Genomic DNA, 19,813 nt, shown 5'->3' on the forward strand with positions numbered 1-19,813 from the left:
ATAAGCTTTAGGTTGTGAGAGGCTTAGGGCCAATGAGTTGAGAGAATGAGGAAGGGCTGAAGGCATCAAAGCCTACTTTCTATGTAGAGAATCATGGTTTATAAAATGCAACATTTGAGCACCTTGTGCATAACAACAGTTGGTTCCACTTACTCTGATGCTTTGTCACTTATCTCCAGCCCACAAAAGCTGTGCTTGGTTGATGCTAGCTACCATCTGGTGACATATGTAGTGACCTGTCTTAAGCAACATATTTTTCCCAGCTGCTCCCTTCTTCCCTCTGAGGTTAGTCATGCACACATATGTCACAGTCCTGCCTTTTCTCCTTGATTTCACCATGCACAATTTACTCAATTCCAAATCAGGCTAGTTCTTTCTTTCACATACATGCATACACACTCAAACCCACTTTAACGGATGCTCTTATTTGCACATCTAAGTCTCTTTAGTTAGAGCACAAAAACTTCCTACAAGTCCTTTCTCTATGAGGCTTGTTCTTTCTGAAGCCAGATAAACCATGCTGATAGTAGCTGATCATCAACAGAGTTAGTGTTGTAATTCTGGATTAAGGAACTAGAATTGGAATGAAATACCATGCAGAAATCGATTTCTATCATCTTCTAAATGATCTTAGAGAATCTCCTTAGAATCTCTACACCTATTCAGTGTAAATCATTGAATTAGACAGGGTGTTGTTTACAAAAAAATCTCTCTCTATATTTATAATATATACATATGTATGTGAGGGGCACCTGGCTGGCTCAGTCGGTGGAGCATGCAACTCTTGGTCTCGGGGTTTTGAGTTTGAGCCCCACGTTGGGTATAGAGATTACTTAAAAATCAAATCTTAAAAAAATAAAAAAAGATAGATAAAGGAAATCCTACCTTTCCAAAAAAAACGATAGGCTAGTAGAAGAAATGTGTACACGATGTACACAAAACCACATGATTTATAAAAGTCTTAGAAAATACACAAATAAATTACAACAGTATTTCAAATGGGAGAAAGATCAGAGTTAACTGGGAATTAGGCAGAACTTTCCCTAACAATCACTATTAACCTCTACCATTAGGGATTGGTATGGATCATGTGTCTATAGGGACAAAAAAGGACAGAGATAGGAACTTACATTGGCAACCTGTGCTTCTGAGCATATTTAACCTAATCATATAGCTCATCTAGTTTTAAGGAATCACAAATGTATTCCAGTAAATACAGACAATATACATTCCTTCTCCAATTTTACCCTTATATTTTTGTTGTCATTGTTGTTCAAATTATATAAGAAACGTTTTATTTAAGTCCTATAACCTAGTGGAGGTGTTTCGGTAAAACTAGCCATCTGCCTTAATACTTGCTGTATTTGTTAAAAATAAACTGCCTTTGATTTCTTGCCTAGTTTTAAGTCTGTATAATTGAGTCCCATAAAAAGGAGTGTGTAGGTTTCTAAGTAACCCAGATATTTCTTGAATGTCTGGAAATCCACACCCACCCTAGTTGCTCGGGTTTTAGGGGATTTTACAAGACAAGTTTTGGAGGCAGAGCACTCTTGACAAACACACCTAGAGTGTCTTCGTGTTTGTTTTTAAGCCCAGGACAACTCAAAGAAAGTATTCTAGGACCCAGCTTATTCAAACAATGGCTTTCCTTTGAAATAAGATAGTCTGTCTTCCTTAAAGGCATAGTAGTCACCTTTGACACAAGGAACAGAAGGTAAAATAACAAAGGATGTGGGGAACCCATCTCCCAGTGCTGGAATTTTAAAAAATACTGATTTGCGTGAACTCATTTTTAGGTGACTGGCCTAGTCCAGAGGATACATATGGAAGGTTAGATCAAACCCTCTTGAGTCCGATGTGAAAGGTTTGGTGTGGCCAAAGAAGAGGTGTGCAAAAGGGAGTGGGTACCATGAAGACCTGTAACAAAGGAAGCAAGAATATTTAAGTTTGCATTTCCCTCCAAAAGACAGAAAGAACAAAGATACCTTTTTAATGTACAAAAAAGTAAAAAAGGCAAAATAACCTCACCTTATCTGAGATCTTTAGCACACAATATTTAATGTCAGTCCTTTTAATCTCACCCTTGTTATGAGAGAGAGAGAGAGAGAGAGAGAGAGTATGAGAGCAAGAGGAGGGGAGGGGGGCGGAAATTGATAGCAGTGATGAATGGGAAGCCTGAAAGATAAGGTGGTATAAGGGGCTCTGAAATGTCAGGGTTCTACTGTCCTGGGAACCTTTCAAGCACCCTCCATGACGAATTACATTATCTCCAGGCTTAGAAAATTCCTACAGACAAAGATGGATAGAAAAATCAAAGGTCTTTGGAAAGTGGGGCCACAGCTTTGTGCTCAAGCCTGCAGTAAGTTCTGCTTTGTGTGATGTGAGCATGGGGGTGGGTGGGGGGTGGAGAGAACCAGGGGGTGGATGGACTGGAGAGGAGTTTCTACCTGCACACACCTCAGCTGGGGGGTGGGGGGGGGGAGTGGGTACTGAATAAGGATGCAAATCGGCCTCCCTAGAGTGGCCAATCAGGAGTCAGGTGAGGGAATTTGGGTCCCCCACCCCAATTGGGTGTGTGAGCACGTGTGTGGCGTTCCGGGACCTTTGTCCCACAAAGTCACACGAGGCGGGCACCCCTTGCTCCATTTTCCTTGTCAGATCTGCGTGAATCTCTTCTCCTCCACACCCACCTCGCGCGTCGTGTCTCCTCCTCATTCCGCCACAAATTCCCCCCCGCGCCTCTCAGGGTAAGAGCTTGCAGCCCTCCGGCCCCGAGTCGTGTGCGGAGCTTGGCACACCGGGTTGCTGGGACCGGCCCCCGGCAGTTCCGCGCGGGTGCAGGCGGCGAGCCACGGCTCGGACACCACGGCGCTCCTGCCCGCGCGGGGCAGTCCTCCGCCTGTCCGGAGGCAGCACTGCCCGCCTCGCGCCTGCCGGCTCGCTCCTGAACCTTGGGTCTATCCTGTGGGGCTCCGGAAACTCTCGCAACGTCCAGAACACAGAAAACAGACTCATCACCTAATTCGCCAGGGAGCCCGAGCGCTGCGGGGCCGCGGCGCTGCCTGCCCCCGCTCCTCCCCCCCCACCCCCGCCCGGGCTCGAGCAGCCTCTCGGAGTCACACAGCAGCCCCCTCCCACCCCCCGGCAGACAAAGGGCCTGGGCAAACTCGCCGCCTGGCCTCCTTGCGCTCCGGGGAGGCGGCGGCGCCCGCGGTGGATCGCGCGAGGAGGCGCGCGCGGGGCAGGGAGCCGCGGCCGCGGGAGCGCGGTCCCGGAAAGAGCCTCGAGATGCGCCTTACTCACATCTGCTGCTGCTGCCTCCTTTACCAGCTGGGGGTCTTGTCGAATGGGATCGTTTCAGGTGAGTTCGGCCGAGACTTTCGGCTGGCTTTCCAACTTCCCCAGCGGAAACCGGGAACGCACGGGGAGGCAGGGCTGGTGCAGCCGGTGCGCGGCGAGCAGGACTCAGTGGGTAGCAATAAAAAGGAGCGTGCGGGTGCAGATGAAGGGGTCGTGCTCGAGCGAAATGCACTTCTCTCGACCTCATTTTAAGCATCGTGGAATTAATGAGAGCAGTAATGTTTGCAAAGGTACGTTTACAGCACCTGGGGGAAAATGGGGAAGTAGAGCAATCGATAGCGATGCTTTGCTCTGACGTGTACTTAAGAAAATAATTTATCTGGTTGGAGTCTTTGCACCGGTTTTCCTTCACCTACTAAGTGCTGTCACCAAACTTTGCGGCCCCACTCCTTCACCCCTCCCCCCCATATGTTCGTACTTTTATTTTGGAAAATGCTGGGGTCTGTAATCTGATCGCGAGGCTTCAGGGGTTGCAAGAGTTTCAGGGGCTAGACGGGTGGTCTCCAACACATTAACACGAGAGCCTGGGGTCTGAACCGAGTGTGAGCCTGGGAATGCTTGTGCCACTGGAACCGCGGCACTTTACGCCCCGCACTTCTCTGTCTGCCCCGCCCGCAGGGCTGCAGTTCGCCCCCGACCGCGAGGAGTGGGAAGTCGTGTTTCCTGCACTCTGGCGCCGGGAGCCGGTGGACGCGGCCGGCGGCAGCGGGGGCAGCGCGGACCCAGGCTGGGTGCGCGGCGGAAGCGCCCGGGCGCAGGCGGCCGGCAGCTCACGCGAGGTGCGCTCCGTGGCCCCGGCGCCGCCGGTGGAGCCGGCGGAGGGCCAGTCCGAGCCTCCGCCCCAGCCTCGGCCGCCGTCGCCGCGGGCGGGCGAGGAGGACGAGGAGTTCGAGTCGCAGGAACTGCCGCGGGGATCCAGCGGGGCTGCCGCCCTGTCCCCGGGCGCCCCGGCCTCGTGGCAGCCGCCGCCCCCACAGCCACCCCCGTCTCCTCCCCCGGGCCAGGAAGCCGAGCCGGACGGCGACGAGGTACTGCTGCGGATCCCGGCCTTCTCCCGGGACCTGTACCTGCTGCTCCGGAGAGATGGCCGCTTCCTGGCGCCGCGCTTCGCGGTGGAACAGCGGCCGAGTCCCGGCCCCGGCCCCGCGCGGGCAGCAGCCGCCCCGCGCCCCCCGGCGCCGCCCGACGCCTCCTGCTTCTACACCGGAGCGGTGCTGCGGCACCCGGGCTCGCTGGCCTCTTTCAGCACCTGTGGAGGTGGCCTGGTAAGCGCCCTTGCTTCCCCTCCTCTCCACCTTCCCGCCACTCCGCCCTCTCCCCCCCCCCACCAGGCTGGTTTGCATGCACCTCGTCCCCTTCCAAAGTGGTCGCCCTGAAGTTCACCCCAGTCTCCACTACGCAGGAAGTCTATCCGGTTTACCTCCCATTGAAATCTCCAGGGCAGTCAGTGAATCTGAAGCCTAACTGGATGGATTAAGAGCCTTCTCCTTCTATACGGTTACACGTTTCTTTCGATTACTGTATCAAACTGTCTCCTGGTAACTCTTCCCACTGGTTTTACTTCTTTCTGTATTTCAAAATAAGCCCACCACGTGGTGTCTTTTAGGAGTTTGGAAGACAACCAATCTGCTCACTGCAGAATCTCCTCTGGGTCTGCCCCCACCCCCAGTTCTGCATTTATTATCTTTTTTTTTTTTTTTTTTCATGTCCTACTTCAAAGTTGTCAGAACAGCTCTCTAGGGAATTACATTCTGACAGCTGTCTAGAATTTAAACGCATGCACAGCCACACTGGACACCTGTTCAATGTTCTGGGAGGGACAGGAGTGGAGAAGGAGTCACTGAGAGACTGGGAGCTGTGGACTGATGAGTGACCTTAGAACCCAGTCTGACCTTAGAACCCAGTAGGTATGCAAAGGGTCATAGTTCTGTGGTTTAACTTTTTCTTTTCTGAGGTTTACATTTTACCTGGCTGTAGTCGGTTCTTCTCTTCTCCACTCCATGGTAGAAGGTGGTAGAGGTGGGAGCCTTGCTGAGAGGCCTGTTGGAACCTGAAAATAAAAATCATTTACTCTGTCTGAACAATGGAGATCATCATGGGGTTTTCTCTCCTCTGCTCTGACCCAGGTTTGGGGATAATTGTTACCTCCTGTAAGTTGGCCTTTATTTTGTGGTAAAGTACACATAACATAAAATTTACCCTTTTAGCCATTTTTAGATGTACAGTTCAGAGGCATTAAGTGCCTTCATGTTATTACGCAGCCATCATCATTGTGGCCTTTATTACTGGTTTAAGGCAAAACCCACAAGATATTGAAAACGCTCATGTGATTTGTGGCTTCATTTTGCTGTTCCTAATGAGCCATTGATGAAATCCACAAAGACTTGTCTGAAAGTAACCTGCTCATTTCTAGAAAAACCCAATAGTAATGGAGAGCAGAAAATATCCGCACAATTAAAGCCACCCAAAGCCATGAAATGGAAAAAGATGGTCATAATCCAGACAAAATGAAACTGGAAATTTTTACCTATGCCCTCCTAAGGTCTCAAAGTCCAATGATGTAAATTGCTGGACAGGGCTATATTTTACCAGATGCTCATAATGATGAATATTCAAATATGGACATTTTTAGCCATGAGTGAAAAAAGTTGGCATGGAAAAAATACACGAAAAGCTTTTAAAAATGTTTTTTGTGGAACTGATATTTGAACACTTCAGTGGGGGAAATATTTTGTGGGGATTTCATTGTCCACTAGTTTTTGGCCAGGGATTAAATAATTACATATAGAAAGTTCCTGGTGTGGTAGAAGCAATAGGGGATAAAGCATTTCACTGTGTTGAAATGTGGGCTTTTGGTCACATTTTCCAAATGAGCTATGCTTTCTCTCCATACTTAAGGGAGCAAAGTTAGAATTATGAGTAGGTTTTTCATAGACTGAATAGGAGTTTGACATACTTCCCTGTTTATCATGTTGGACTTTTACTCACTTTTCCTATTAGCCACATATGTATATGTTCTGAACTGGGAAGTCTTTGTTATTGAGGAAATCTGATGTTGCTAGCAATACAGTATAGCAGTCAGACTTTTGAGTAAAAAGGTAGGCAGATAGCCAAGAAGAGTGGGTTTGTTACTCCAGACTCTACCATGCCAGGCCTTTTGCCCTCATGAGGGTGGATAAGGAAAGACAGCACAATTTGTTATCTGAGCTCTGACATTGGCTTGTACCCTGACAATTGACAAGTCCCTTACCTCTCTGGGCTTCAGTTTTCACTCATTAAATGAGAGAATTGGATGATTTAATTAAAAACTGAAGGATAGAATTGAAATTCTATTCGATGTTAAATGTATCCCACATCCTGCATCAGGGACTTACAGACTGGGAGAAGGACATCATACACAAGTGGTTATGACCCAGGTATCTATGGAACAGTGAGGTGCTGAATCAGATCTTATGCCTAAGGTAAATCCAGCTTGGAAAGTTGGGGAAGGCTTCCCAAAGCAGAGTTTAACTGAAGCATGAGGAGGCTTTCCCCAGGCAGAACAAGGCTGAAGAGTGTTTTAGATAGAGGGATGATGCTGAAGATATAAAAGTGGAGACCTATCAAGGAAATGAAAATAAGAATCTCCTGTGACTGGGCTATGCAATAAGGGGAAATGATCCTAAAATGTTTGGTGAGATCAGACCTCAAAAGCCTTGTCTGCTGGACTATGGGCTTTTCCTAACTGTTGATTATCATGGGGCTACATCTTGTTCTTCTGTATTTCCAGAATTCTGTGATCCTCTCATTCTAATGTGAGGAATCATAATGACTTTCCATGGGGGTGAATTAATTATAAATGCAACTGCTTTTCGTTTGCAACAGTTTTTTTTCTTCTCAGTAAGTGAAAGCTTTCTGATCTTTAGTTGCCAAAAAAGAGTAGATAACTAAGTGTACCTTCCCCTCCCCTCTCTCAGCAGCTAGTTTTGCCTTCTGGTGCCTGAAGTCCTCCATACCTTTTGGATTAGTGCATATTTGAAAAGACCCAAGAGTCTCTATCAGAGGACATAGATCATCAACTACCCAGTATTGCACAGTGGTAAACATTTATAAGGTTGGCCAATTCATTCTCCAGATATCAGTCTGACTTGTGCTGTGAAAGGGAAAGTCTTAGAATAGATATTTTGGGTACATGGTCAGGTGCTGCCTCTTCAAAGTATTTAATCTTTCTGGATTTCATTTTTCCTATTTATAAAACACACAAATTGTATTTATATATCTAGCAATAGATGTATGAAGTGTTCTTACTATTTCTGTTTCCCCTTCTTAGTCTCTAATATTGCAGAATAATCTTATTTGAGCCACATATTAGATCCCGTAGGCACATAAATATCCTAATACTAAGCAATTAAACATTTATTGAGCAAGTCCTCTGAGCAAGGCATTGTGCAGATATGGAGAATACAAAAAGTAGATGAAAAAGCCTTGATGTATGTTTCAGGGAGCTTCCAGCCTGCCTTGCCAGTGACAAATGGAAACAAGGATATACAATAGCTTGAGATAGGTACAAATATAGGTATGCCCCAAGTGCTTTGATGCGGCTTTCTTACTCATTTCTTTTCATTTCCACAACATCGTAAAATACCTGGTTTTGAGTCAGCACTCAATAAAAATCACTGAACAAAATACAGCATATACAGAAGTTTATTATGTTTTAAATAACAATCTCTAAAACTTAAAATACAAAAAAGCAACAAATTAAATATTATGAAAGAGTGCAACAATTATGTTGGCTCAAAACAAACGCATTTGTTTTTGTTTTTGTTTTTGTTTTTAAAAAGCACATGTCAACAGGATAAACTAGGTCATGATACATCTTGCCTGTGGTTCCCTCTAAATGGACTGTTGAAATGGTCATCATTAATATTTGGATTATTCTTCCAGGATGATAAAGAGTGACTACTTAAACTTTATTCCCTTAATTTCTAAGTTTTATACAGTAGTCATTTTGATTAGCTCTTTATACAGAATCTGCAGCCTTGTGTAAATTCAGTTTCTTTTTTTTTTTTTTTTGGCAGTTTACTCCTTTTTTTTTTTTTTTTTTTTTGCATCACTACATTCGATGCCACAGCCAGTTTTGAACAGTTAAATATTTTAGGGTATCCATTCCAGACAAGGCACTTTCTCAGGTACCAGTACTAAGGCAGGAGGGGAGTGTCCTGGTAGAGTCCAGGGAAGGGTCGTGTACTAGCAGAGTGGGAAGAAGTGGCATGATCATCCAAATGAAAAAAAGTAAAGACTGCAGATGAACCTCACTCATCTACCTTCTTGGTTCAAGCCAAATCTTAGGAGCCACAGAAAAGATCTTCTAAGTAAATCTAAAGCAATATTATAAAAGAATGCCATTGGGGCGCCTGGGTGGCTCAGTCGTTAAGCGTCTGCCTTCGGCTCAGGTCATGATCCCGGGGTCCTGGGATCGAGCCCCGCATCGGGCTCTCTGCTCGGCGGGAAGCCTGCTTCTCCCTCCCCCAATCCCCCCGCTTGTGTTCCCTCTCTCGCTGTGTCTCTCTCTGTCAAATAAATAAATAAATAAAATCTTTATAAAAGAATGCCATTAGTACCTCAGACATGTTGAATATCTCCTTAAAGGCTGAAAACAGTTTGGACTGGATTAATGGAGAACATGGAGACATTAGGAAACCTCCATGAACTGGGAGGGGATTCACCAGAAGTGCAGGGAGCAGGAATGCAGGGAGCAGAGGTGGCATTGGCTTTTTTTCATGTCCAATTATGACCAGCAGTGGAAGCCACATGTGCATGCCTAGGCAAGAACAGAAAGGATAAAGGCTGAGCTTTCCCAGACCTGTTGGTGACACCAGAGGACACAGCATCTCCCTTCTAAAAAGATGATCTGTTGGCTCCCTTCACCCAGAAGAAGGGCCCACCTGTTTCACCAAATAATCCGAGGAGTCCCAACAGATAGGTGAGCAGGGAAACAAAAAGATATGAGCTGACACCCAAGAATATCACACTCTTAAGAAAATGAACCATATAAAGGAGAGTCCTCAGACTCTGGCTTGTTAGTATATGGAGTAACAAAATTAATAGAATAGATGGATACTTTAACAGAAGTATAAGAGTGGATATATATTCATGGAAAAAATAAATTAAAAAAAATACAGCAATAGCTGCTGTCCAGAAAAAAAAAAGATAGATACAATGTATCTAAAAATAAGTGGTCATTAGAATTAAAGACTCCATCAATGAACTGACAGGTAAATTTCTGACCTAGAAGATCAGGCCCAGAAATTCTCCCAGAACATAATATAAAAGACAAATGCATCCACAGTATGAAAGAAAAGTTGTGAGCCATGAATCCTAGATCTAGATGGTTCAAATTTATCTAATAGAGGTTAACTTTTTTTTTTTTTAAGATTTTTATTTATTTATTTGACAGAGAGAGACAGCGAGAGAGGGAACACAAGCAAGGGGAGTGGGAGAGGGAGAAGCAGGCTTCCCGCGGAGCAGGGAGCCCGACGTGGGGCTCGATCCCAGGACCCTGGGATCATGACCTGAGCCGAAGGCAGACGCTTAACGACTGAGCCACCCAGGCGCCCCTAATAGCGGTTAACTTTTAAAAGTAAGTGAAAGGACAGAATTTTGTGTGTGTGAGTGTAGTGTAATTTATTTGACCAATGTCCTGTTGTTCCAATTTTTCACTTTTATAAATAACTCCATGATAAACACCTTACACAGTAAACGTTGAGCACATATATGATTATTTACCTCCGCCCATTTATAAAGGATAGAATTTTTAAAATGCATGCAATGTACCCTAAAGATTTGAATCTAATTTAAATCATATATATATATATATATATATTTATCAGCCAAGCTTTGGATGTGAGGTCGTATAGGTGAGCCTCACCCAGCAGGCATACAAACTAATTTCCAATATAAATTTCTGTATTTGGAAGAAAAACTAAAGACAGACTCAACATAACTTATGTGTAGAATCCTGGACTTTTAAAAATTTCAGATCTTTTACAGTTGTTTCATCCCAAATAAAATTAGAGCAGTTTTCCTTTAGCAACTTACCTTTCTCAAGTTTTTCCAAAATTTTCAAGGAAACAAAGACACTTTTGCACTTGTATTTTGCTGTTTAATATTTAGTGTCTGATTAAATTACATGATTACAGAATGTTGTACCTTTGTGCATTCAAGCAAATTCAGCTGATTCTTGGTCAACATACAGGCTGGTTGGTAGAGATAATTTCAAGTAGCAAGACGAGAGGAATCTATGAGCTATGTGCATTTTGCATGTTGTATGCCTCAGTGATCATATTTTCTAGATGGTGTGGAGAGTGTTATTTAATTCAGTGATTACAGTTGATTTGGCTAATATAACTAATATAGGTTAGATAGAGGTTAACACAGCTTTTTTTTGTATCATAATCTCATTTCCAGAGATAAAGGAAGACGCACACCTTCAGATTGAAGGATGCATCACCAAGCTCACGGTGGTATTAGTAGAGACCCATGCCTAGACACATTGTGGGAGAATATTAGAAAATCAAAGAGAAAGAGAAAATTCTACAGGTTTAATAAGGGAATGATTATCTCTAACAGAATGAGTGTTAGATGCTAGAGGATCATGAGTTGATAATTTTAGAGTTCTGAGGAAATGTGATTTGGAATCCAGGACTCAGACCAGCTAACATTCTTTTTTTTTCAAGTTTTTATTTAAATTCCAGTTAGTTAACATACAGTGCAATATTAGTTTCAGGTGTAGAATTTAGTGATTCATCACTTACATACAACACCCAGTGATCATCACAAGTGCCCTCCTTTCTACCCATCTGACCTATTTAACCTGTCTCCCCAAACCCCTCCCCTCCAGTAACCCTCAGTTTGTTCTCTATAGTTAAGAGCCAAACTACCATGCAAACCTAAAGACAAAATAATATCATTTTCAAAATTATAAGGACTCAAACTTTACCAAACAGAACCTCCGAAAAGGTATGCAATGAAAAGTCTTCCTCAAACCCCTTTTTTCCAATTATTGCTATATTCCTTCCTAGATGTAGCTAGGGTTATTAGTTTCTAGTGTGTGATCTAGAAGCAGTTGATAAATAAATATGTGTATATAAATTTATACTTTTTAAGCCTACATTATTTATACACATACACACATGCATGCACATGTGAGATTACCACATATGAGTGCACAGAGATTCTTCTTTCTTTTTTTAAAATTTTTTATTGTTATGTTAATCACCATACATTACATCATTAGTTTTTGATGTAGTGTTCCATGATTCATTGTTTGCGTATAACACCCAGTGCTCCATGCAGTATGTGCCCTCTTTAATACCCATCACCAGGCTAACCCATCCTCCCATGCCCCTCCCCTCTAGAACCCTCAGTTTGTTTCTCAGAGTCCATCGTCTCTCATGGTTTGTCTCCCCCTCCAATTTCCCCCCTTTCATTCTTCCCCTCCTGCTATCTTCTTCTTCTTCTTCTTTTTTTAACATATATTGTATTATTTGTTTCAGAGGTACAGATCTGTGATTCAACAGTCTTGCACAATTCACAGCACTCACCATAGCACATACCCTCCCCAGTGTCTATCACCCAGCCAACCCATCCCTCCCACCCCCCACCACTCCAGTAACCCTCAGTTTGTTTCCTGAGATTAAGAATTCCTCATATCAGTGAGTTCATATGATACATGTCTTTCTCTGATTGACTTATTTCAATCAGCATAACACACTCCAGTTTCATCCACGTTATTGCAAATGGCAAGATCTCATTCCTTTTGATGGCTGCATAATATTCCATTGTATATATATACCACATCTTTTTTTTTTTTTTTAAGATTTTATTTATTTATTTGACAGAGAGAGAGAGAGACAGCTAGAGAGGGAACACAAGCAGGGGGAGTGGGAGAGGGAGAAGCAGACTCCTGGCCGAACAGGGAGCCTGATGCGGGGCTCTATCCCAGGACCCTGGGATCATGACCTGAGCTGAAGGCAGACACTTAACTACTGAGCCACCCAGGCACCCCTATACCACATCTTCTTTATCCATTCATCTGTCGATGGACATCTTGGTTCTTTCAACAGTTTGGCTATTGTGGACATTGCTTCTATAAACATCGGGGTATACCCCTTCGGATCCCTACATTTGTATCTTTGGGGTAAATACCCAGTAGTGCAATTGCTGGATCGTATAGTAGCTCTATTTTTAACTTTTTGAGGAACCTCCATACTGTTTTCCAGAGTGGCTGCACCAGCTTGCATTCTCACCAACAGTGGAGGAGGGTTCCCCTTTCTCCGCATCCCCGCCAACATCTGTCATTTCCTAACTTGTTAATTTTAGCCATTCTCACTGGTGTGAGGTGATATCTCATTGAGGTTTTGAATTGGATTTCTCTGATGCCGAGCGATGTTGAGCACTTTTACATGTGTCTATTGGCCATTTGGATGTCTTCTTTGGAAAAATGTCTGTTCATGTCTTCTGCCCATTTCTTGATTGGATTATTTGTTCTTTGGGTATTCACCACTTGGTCATGGTGAATAATCCTTTTAATGTGATGTTGGATCCTATTGGCTAGTATTTTGGTGAGAATTTTTGCATCCATGTTCATCAAGGATATTGGTCTGTAATTCTCCTTTTTGATGGGGTCTTTGTCTGCTTTGGGGATCAAGGTAATGGTGGCCTCATAAAACGAGTTTGGAAGTTTTCCTTCCATTTCTATTTTTTGGAACAGTTTCAGAACAATAGGTATTAATTCTTCTTGAAATGTTTGAATTCCCCTGGGAAGCCATCTGGCCCTTGTTTGTTGGGAGATTTTTGATGACTGCTTCAATTTCCTTAGTGGTTATAGGTCTGTTCAGGTTTTCTATTTCTTCCTGGTTCAGTTTTGGTAGTTGATACATTTCTAGGAATGCATCCATTTCTTCCAGGTTATCTACTTTGCTGGCATAGAGTTGCTCATAATATGTTCTTATAATTGTTTGTATTTCTTTGGTGTTGGTTGTGATCTCTCCTCTTTCATTCATGATTTTGTTGATTTGGGTCATTTCTCTTTTCTTTTTGATAAGTCTGGCCAGGGGTTTATCAATCTTGTTAATTCTTTCAAAGAACCAGCTCCTAGTTTCGTTGATCTGTTCTACTGTTCTTTTGGTTTCTATTTCATTGATTTCTGCTCTGGTCTTTATTATTTCTCCTCCTTTGCTGGGTTTAGGCTTTATTTGCTGTTCTTTCTCCAGCTCCTTTAGGTGTAGGGTTAGGTTGTGTATTTGAGACCTTTCTTGTTTCTTGAGAAAGGCTTGTATTGCTATATACTTTCCTCTTAGAACTGCCTTTGCTGTATCCCAAAGATTTTGAACAGTTGTGTTTTCATTTTCATTTGTTTCCATGAAGTTTTTAAATTCTTCTTTAATTTCCTGTTTGACCCATTCATTCTTTTTTTTTTTTTTTTAAGATTTTATTCATTTATTTGACAGAGAGAGAGCGAGAGAGGGAACACAAGCGGGGGGAGTGGGAAAGGGAGAAGCAGGCTTCCCGCCGAGCAGGGAGCCCGATGCGGGGCTCGATCCCAGGACCCTGAGATCATGACCTGAGCTGAAGTCAGTTGCTCAAACAACTGAGCCACCCAGGCGCCCTGAACCATTCATTCTTTTGTAGGTTGCTCTTTAGCCTCCATGTGTTTGAGTTCTTTCCGACTTTCCTCTTGTGATTGAGTTCTAGTTTCAAAGCATTGTGGTCTGAAAATATGCAGGGAATGATCCCATTCTTTTGGTACCAGTTGAGACCTGATTTGTGACCTAGGATGTGATCTATTCTGGAGAATGTTCCATGGGCACTAGAGAAGATTGTGTATTCTGTTGCTTTGGGATGGAATGTTCTGAATAGATCTGTGAAGTCAATTTGGTCCAGTGTGTCATTTAAAGTCTTTATTTCCTTGTTGATCTTTTGCTTAGATGATCTGTCCATTTCAGTGAGGGGGGTGTTAAAGTCCCCCACTATTATTGTATTGTTGTCAATCTGTTTCTTTGCTTTTGTTATTAATTGGCTTATATAATTGGCTGCTCCCATGTTAGGGGCATAGATATTTACAATTGTTAGATCTTCTTGTTGGATAGACCCTTTAAGTGGGATATAGTGTCCTTCCTCATCTCTTATTACAGTCTTTGGTTTAAAATCTAATTTGTCTGATATAAGGATTGCCACCCGAGCTTTCTTTTGGTGTCCATTAGCATGGTAAATGGTTTTCCACCCCCTCACATTAAATCTGGGGGTGTCTTTGGGTCTAAAATGAGTCTCTTGCAGACAGCATATCGATGGGTCTTGTTCTTTTTAACCAATCTGATACCCTGTGTCTTTTGATTGGGGCATTTAGCCCATTTACATTCAGGGTAACTCTTGAAAGATATGAATTTAGTGCCATTGTATTGCCTGTAAGGTGACTGTTACTGTATATTGTCTGTGTTCCTTTCTGGTCTATGTTGTTTTTAGGGTCTCTCTTTGCTTAGCGGACCCCTTTCAATATTTCTTGTAGGGCTGGTGTTGTGTTTGCAAATTCCTTTAGTTTTTGTTTGTCTTGGAAGCTTTTTTCTCTCCTTCTATTTTCAATGACAGCCTCACTGGATATAGTATTCTTGGCTGCGTATTTTTCTCATTTAGTGCTCTGAATATATCCTGCCAGTCCTTTCTGGCCTGCCAGGTCTCTGTGGATAGGTCTGTTGCCAATCTAATGTTTCTACCATTGTAGGTTACCTAGCTCTTCTCCCGAGCTGCTTTCAGGATTTTCTCTTTGTCTCTGAGACTCATAAGTTTTACTATTAGATGTCGGGGTGTTGACTTGTTTTTATTGATTTTGAGGGGGGTTCTCTGTGCCTCCTGGATTTTGATGCCTGTTTCCTTCCCCAAATTAGGGAAGTTCTCTGCTATAATTTGCTCCATTATACCTTCTGCCCCTCTCTCTCTTTCTTCTTCTTCTGGGATCCCAATTATTCTAATGTTGTTTCATCTTATGGTATCGCTTATCTCTCAAATTCTGCCCTCGTGATCCAGTAGTTGTTTATCTCTCTTTTTCTCAGCTTCTTTATTTTCCATCATTTGGTCTTCTATATCACTAATTCTCTCTTGTGCCTCATTTATCCTAGCAGTTAGAACCTCCATTTTTGATTGCACCTCATTAATAGCCTTTCTGATTTCGACTTGGTTAGATTTTAGTTTTTTTATTTCTCCAGAAAGGGTTTCTCTGATAACTTCCATGCTTTTTTCAAGCCCAGCTAGTATCTTTAAAATCATCATTCTGAACTCTAGTTCTGACATTGTACTAATGTCCGTATTGAGTAGGTCCCTGGCAGTTGTTACTGCCTCTTGTTTTTTGTTGAGGTGATTTTTTCTGTCTTGTCCTTTTGTCCAGAGGAGAATAGATGAATGAGAGAACAAAATGCTAGCAGGGTAACAACATCCCCAGAAAATATACTCTAAACAAATCAGAAAAGACCTGAAACTGGGGGAAAAGAAAGGGAAAGAAAGAAAAAAAGAAAAAGGAAAAAAAAAAGAAAAAGAAAAAGATAAAAACAAACAAAAACAGAACAAAACAAAAAAAAACAGAATATGATCAAATATGATCAGGCTGGTGCATAAATCAGTGCCACACACTAGATTTTGGGTGTATTTTTGTCTGTATGAAGAAAGTGCCTCCCAAAATTTTAAGGAAATGAAAACTTCTATATGTACAAAGAGAAGGATTATGGGGTGCCTGGGTGGCTCAGTTGTTAAGCAGCTGCCCCGGCTCCGGTCATGATCCTAGTGTCCTGGGATTGAGCCCCACATCGAGCTCCCTGCTCTGTGGGAAGCCAGCTTCTCCCTTTCCCATCCCCCGTAAAATCTTAGGAAAAAAAAAGGGTTAATATGATGAAGCGATGGAATATGACTGTAAAGATGAAATGTATAAAAGATGTTATAAAAGGAATTGGTAGGATAAGAAGTTGGTTGAAAAAAGTAAGAAGAGGATTTAAAAAAAAAAAGAGGAAAAAAAAAGGGAGAGAATGTGATCAGGCAGGAGACTAGAACAAAGCCATACACTAGAGATTTAGGGTATATTTTGATCTGTTAGAAGAAACTGTATCTCAAAATTTTAAAGAGAGAACAACTTATATATATATGCCAAAAATAAGGGTAACTACTATGCAGGGATAGAATATGACTCTAAAAATGAAAAAATAAAAAATGTTTTTTAAAAAAGGGATTGATAGGATTTTGGTTGAAAAAGGGAAAAAGAAAAATAAAAAAAAAATACTGTTAAAAAAAATTAACTTTGAAAGACTAAAGAATCATGGTAAAAAAGCCATGAATTCTATGTGCAGTATTCCCCTAGCGCTGGAGTTCTGCCATTCTCATTGATCAGTAAACTTGGTCTTGCCTGGCTGTTCTTGCTGATCTTCTGGGCAGGGGCCTGTTGCCGTGGTTTCCAAAAGTCTTTGCCGGAGGTGGAATTGCCCCGCCTTTGCCGTTCTGGGCTAAGTAATCTGCTTGGGTTTGCTCTCTGGAGCTTTTGTTCCCTGCGAGCTTTCCCGTACAGCTTTGGAGGCGGAGAGTGAAAATGGCGGCCTCCCAATCTCCGCCCCAGAGGAGGCAAGAACTCGGGGCCCCGCTTCTCAGTGAGTCCCCAGGAAAAGCAGTCAGTCACTCCCATCTCCCCGGTCTCTGGCCACACTCCGTGCTCACCCAGCCTGTGACCGAGGGTTTCTATCTCTGGCACCCGACTCCGGGTGGAGTCTCCAAACCCAGCAGATCCCTGCGGTGCACTCCCGCGCTGCTCCTCCCGGGGAAGGAAGGTGAGTCTCCCCAGATCTGCCGCTTGTTGGGTCCCTGCTGGAGGAGCAGTGGCCTGATTGTACCACGGATCACAGTTTATGGCAACCCTGGGCTGAGAGCCCAGGCCTCGGCTCCATCTCTGCAGCCTGCTTCCCCAGTCTGATACCTGGAAGGTCTGCTGCAATCAGGCACCCCCGGTCTTCCTGTGACACCAATGGTCCTGAGACCACACTGTCCCGTGAGGGTTCCACCCCCCGCTTAGCCACTGGATCGACGTCCCTCAGCAGAGCAGACTTCTAAAAGTTCCGATTTTGTGCTCCGCGGCTCTATCACTTGCCAGAAGCGGCCGACGGAGGCCCCTCCCCCGCCGTCTATTCTCCCAAATATCGCCTCAGATTCACTTCTTCACACGTCCTACCTTCCAGAAAGTGGTCGCTTTTCTGTTCAGAGAGTTGTTGCTATTCTTTTCTTCGATCTCCTGTTGAGTTTGTAGGTGTTCAGAATCGTTTGATCTCTATCCAGCTGAATTCCTGGGACCAGGCGAAATCCATGTCTCCCACTCCTCTTCCATCTTGCTCCTCCCCCTCTTTCTTTTTTTTGATAGTTCCGTTTTATCTGATTGCAAGTGTGTTCCATAATCTACTTAATCAGTTCGGTGTTGACATAATTTGATCAATTCTAATATTTTCCTATTATGAACAGTGTTAAATTAAATAAATAGGACTCTGTAGATATGCCATTTTGCCTATGTAATGTAAATCTTTGTCAAAGGGCATGTTGTATTGGTAATTTGGGGTGATGGTGCCAGATTGTACCCCACAGAGATGGTACCAATCTGTACTCTTCAGGCAATCAGAGTATGAGAGTACATCTTTCCTCCATGCGTTTACCAGTATGGGTGGTGTTAAAGACATTGATGTTTGTGAAATCTAATAGGCAAAAAAAATGTTACTTCAGTGTAGTTTTAATGGACATTTTTCGGGTATTTTTTGTGAGGCTGAGAATCTTTTCATATTTTTATTCTTTCTTTCCTGTAAATGTACATTTCATATCTTGTACTCATTTTTCTGTAAGATTTTTAGTCTTTTTCATTTCTATTCCAGAGCTCTTTTTGTGTTAGTGTTTTAAAAAGATAAATGTTAATAACAAAATAATACATGCTGACTGTAGAAAGTTTGGAAAATATATAAAATAGGTCATCTGTAAGCTTACCATCCATAGATAGTCACTTTTTAGTGTATATGCTGAAAAGGAAATATAAGTATCAAATAAACACTCACAATTGTTTTCAAATTTATTGGTAAGCTAGTAAAAGCAGATTTCCTCAAACATCATTTCTGGTTCATTAGGTTGGCACAAATTATGCCAATTGATAATATCCATGCTTGGGGAACACTTAATCTTATACATTGTAGGAGAGCAAATTGGTCAAGGCTTTTGTATTGTATGTACTTAAATTTTAAATGCTTATTCTTCTTTTCAGGAATATTCATAGGTGTGCAAAAGATTTATATATAACCCTATTCATTCCAATGTTGTTTTCAAGGGCAGAACATTGTAAGTATTCATCATTAGTGGGCTATTTACATATATACAGAGAGTGCTGAATGCCCAGAGAACAAAAAATAAAAGAAGTAATTCCTTGCTTCAGTGTATTTACAGTCTTTAAGGAACTGCTCCTTTGCTTCAACTTCTTGTCTTGCCTGTGTCCATCACAAATTCTCTGATTTAGTAAGTGTTCAGTATCTCTTTATCACCTTAAAGAGGGCATCTGTTTAAGGCATTTCATGGTTTAAGATTCAGAATGGTGTGTATGATCATGGTTCTGCCAATGGTGACACACGAAAAGTTTCTGTATGTAGATTGTGCAGATACTCCAGTCTTATTTAAGGCAATCATACAGTAAATTCTAATAAAAAATTAGTCTAATAAGAATCATCATGCTGATGGTTAAATGACATTGTACATTAAAAGTCAATAATTCTTTAATCATATATTAATCTATATCTTAATATCTTGAGGAATTCAGGCATGGACCAATTTTATGAGAAGAAATTTTGTTTAATAATACTTATTAAATATTTTATTATTAATATTGATGTTTTATATTTATTTGGAACTTATTAGCTGAATCATAGTATGGTATACTTTTAAAATTCAGGAAATTCTTTACAGGAGCCTTAAAGTATTTTTTATGCAACACTAAAATAGCACATTCTTATTGTACTCATGCACAATTGAATGTTTCCGCTTAATTGCAGTTCCTTTTTTATCCCAGATGGTTTTATGGCTTTCTGTGTACAAAGTAACGAATAATCAGAGGAGTTCCAGGTTCCTGATAGATGGGAAGTGTCTTACCTTAGGAAAGTAATCTTGACATATTTTGAGGCAGTGGGACAACCAGTTGTCCCTCTTGGATTATGATTTGGGGGGTTTCCTGAAAGGAAATGTTAAGATTCCCTTGGCTAAGCGAGGACCATAACTTGCTTCAAAGTGCATTTAGGGTGCAGCCATAGTGAGCACATCATCTTGTCTCCATCTCATCTTTATTCTTATGCCAAGCCCTAGACTGAGAGAAGTGAGAAAATGGGAACTAAGCCATTTTAATGCTACTCAGATATTTGTACAGAATTAT

General features: G+C 42.4%; 1 protein-coding gene across 1 annotated transcript in view; it reads left to right on the top strand.

Annotated features, from left to right (window-relative positions):
- Nucleotides 1-3,214: 3,214 nt before the first annotated feature.
- Nucleotides 3,215-19,813, top strand: part of ADAMTS19 (ADAM metallopeptidase with thrombospondin type 1 motif 19) — a 253,226-nt gene continuing 236,627 nt past the window's right edge. The window contains exons 1-2 of the mRNA XM_064595853.1: nt 3,215-3,361; nt 3,979-4,625. Coding sequence (XP_064451923.1) covers nt 3,289-3,361; nt 3,979-4,625 — 720 coding nt within the window. The 5' untranslated portion in view covers nt 3,215-3,288. The remainder of the gene's footprint in view (nt 3,362-3,978; nt 4,626-19,813) is intronic.

Source organism: Mirounga angustirostris, unplaced genomic scaffold (genome assembly GCF_029215605.1).
Source record: "Mirounga angustirostris isolate CCGP_5_RB_7025 unplaced genomic scaffold, mMirAng1.0.hap1 SCAF_7, whole genome shotgun sequence".
In the NCBI taxonomy this organism is placed as follows: Eukaryota; Metazoa; Chordata; class Mammalia; order Carnivora; family Phocidae; genus Mirounga; species Mirounga angustirostris.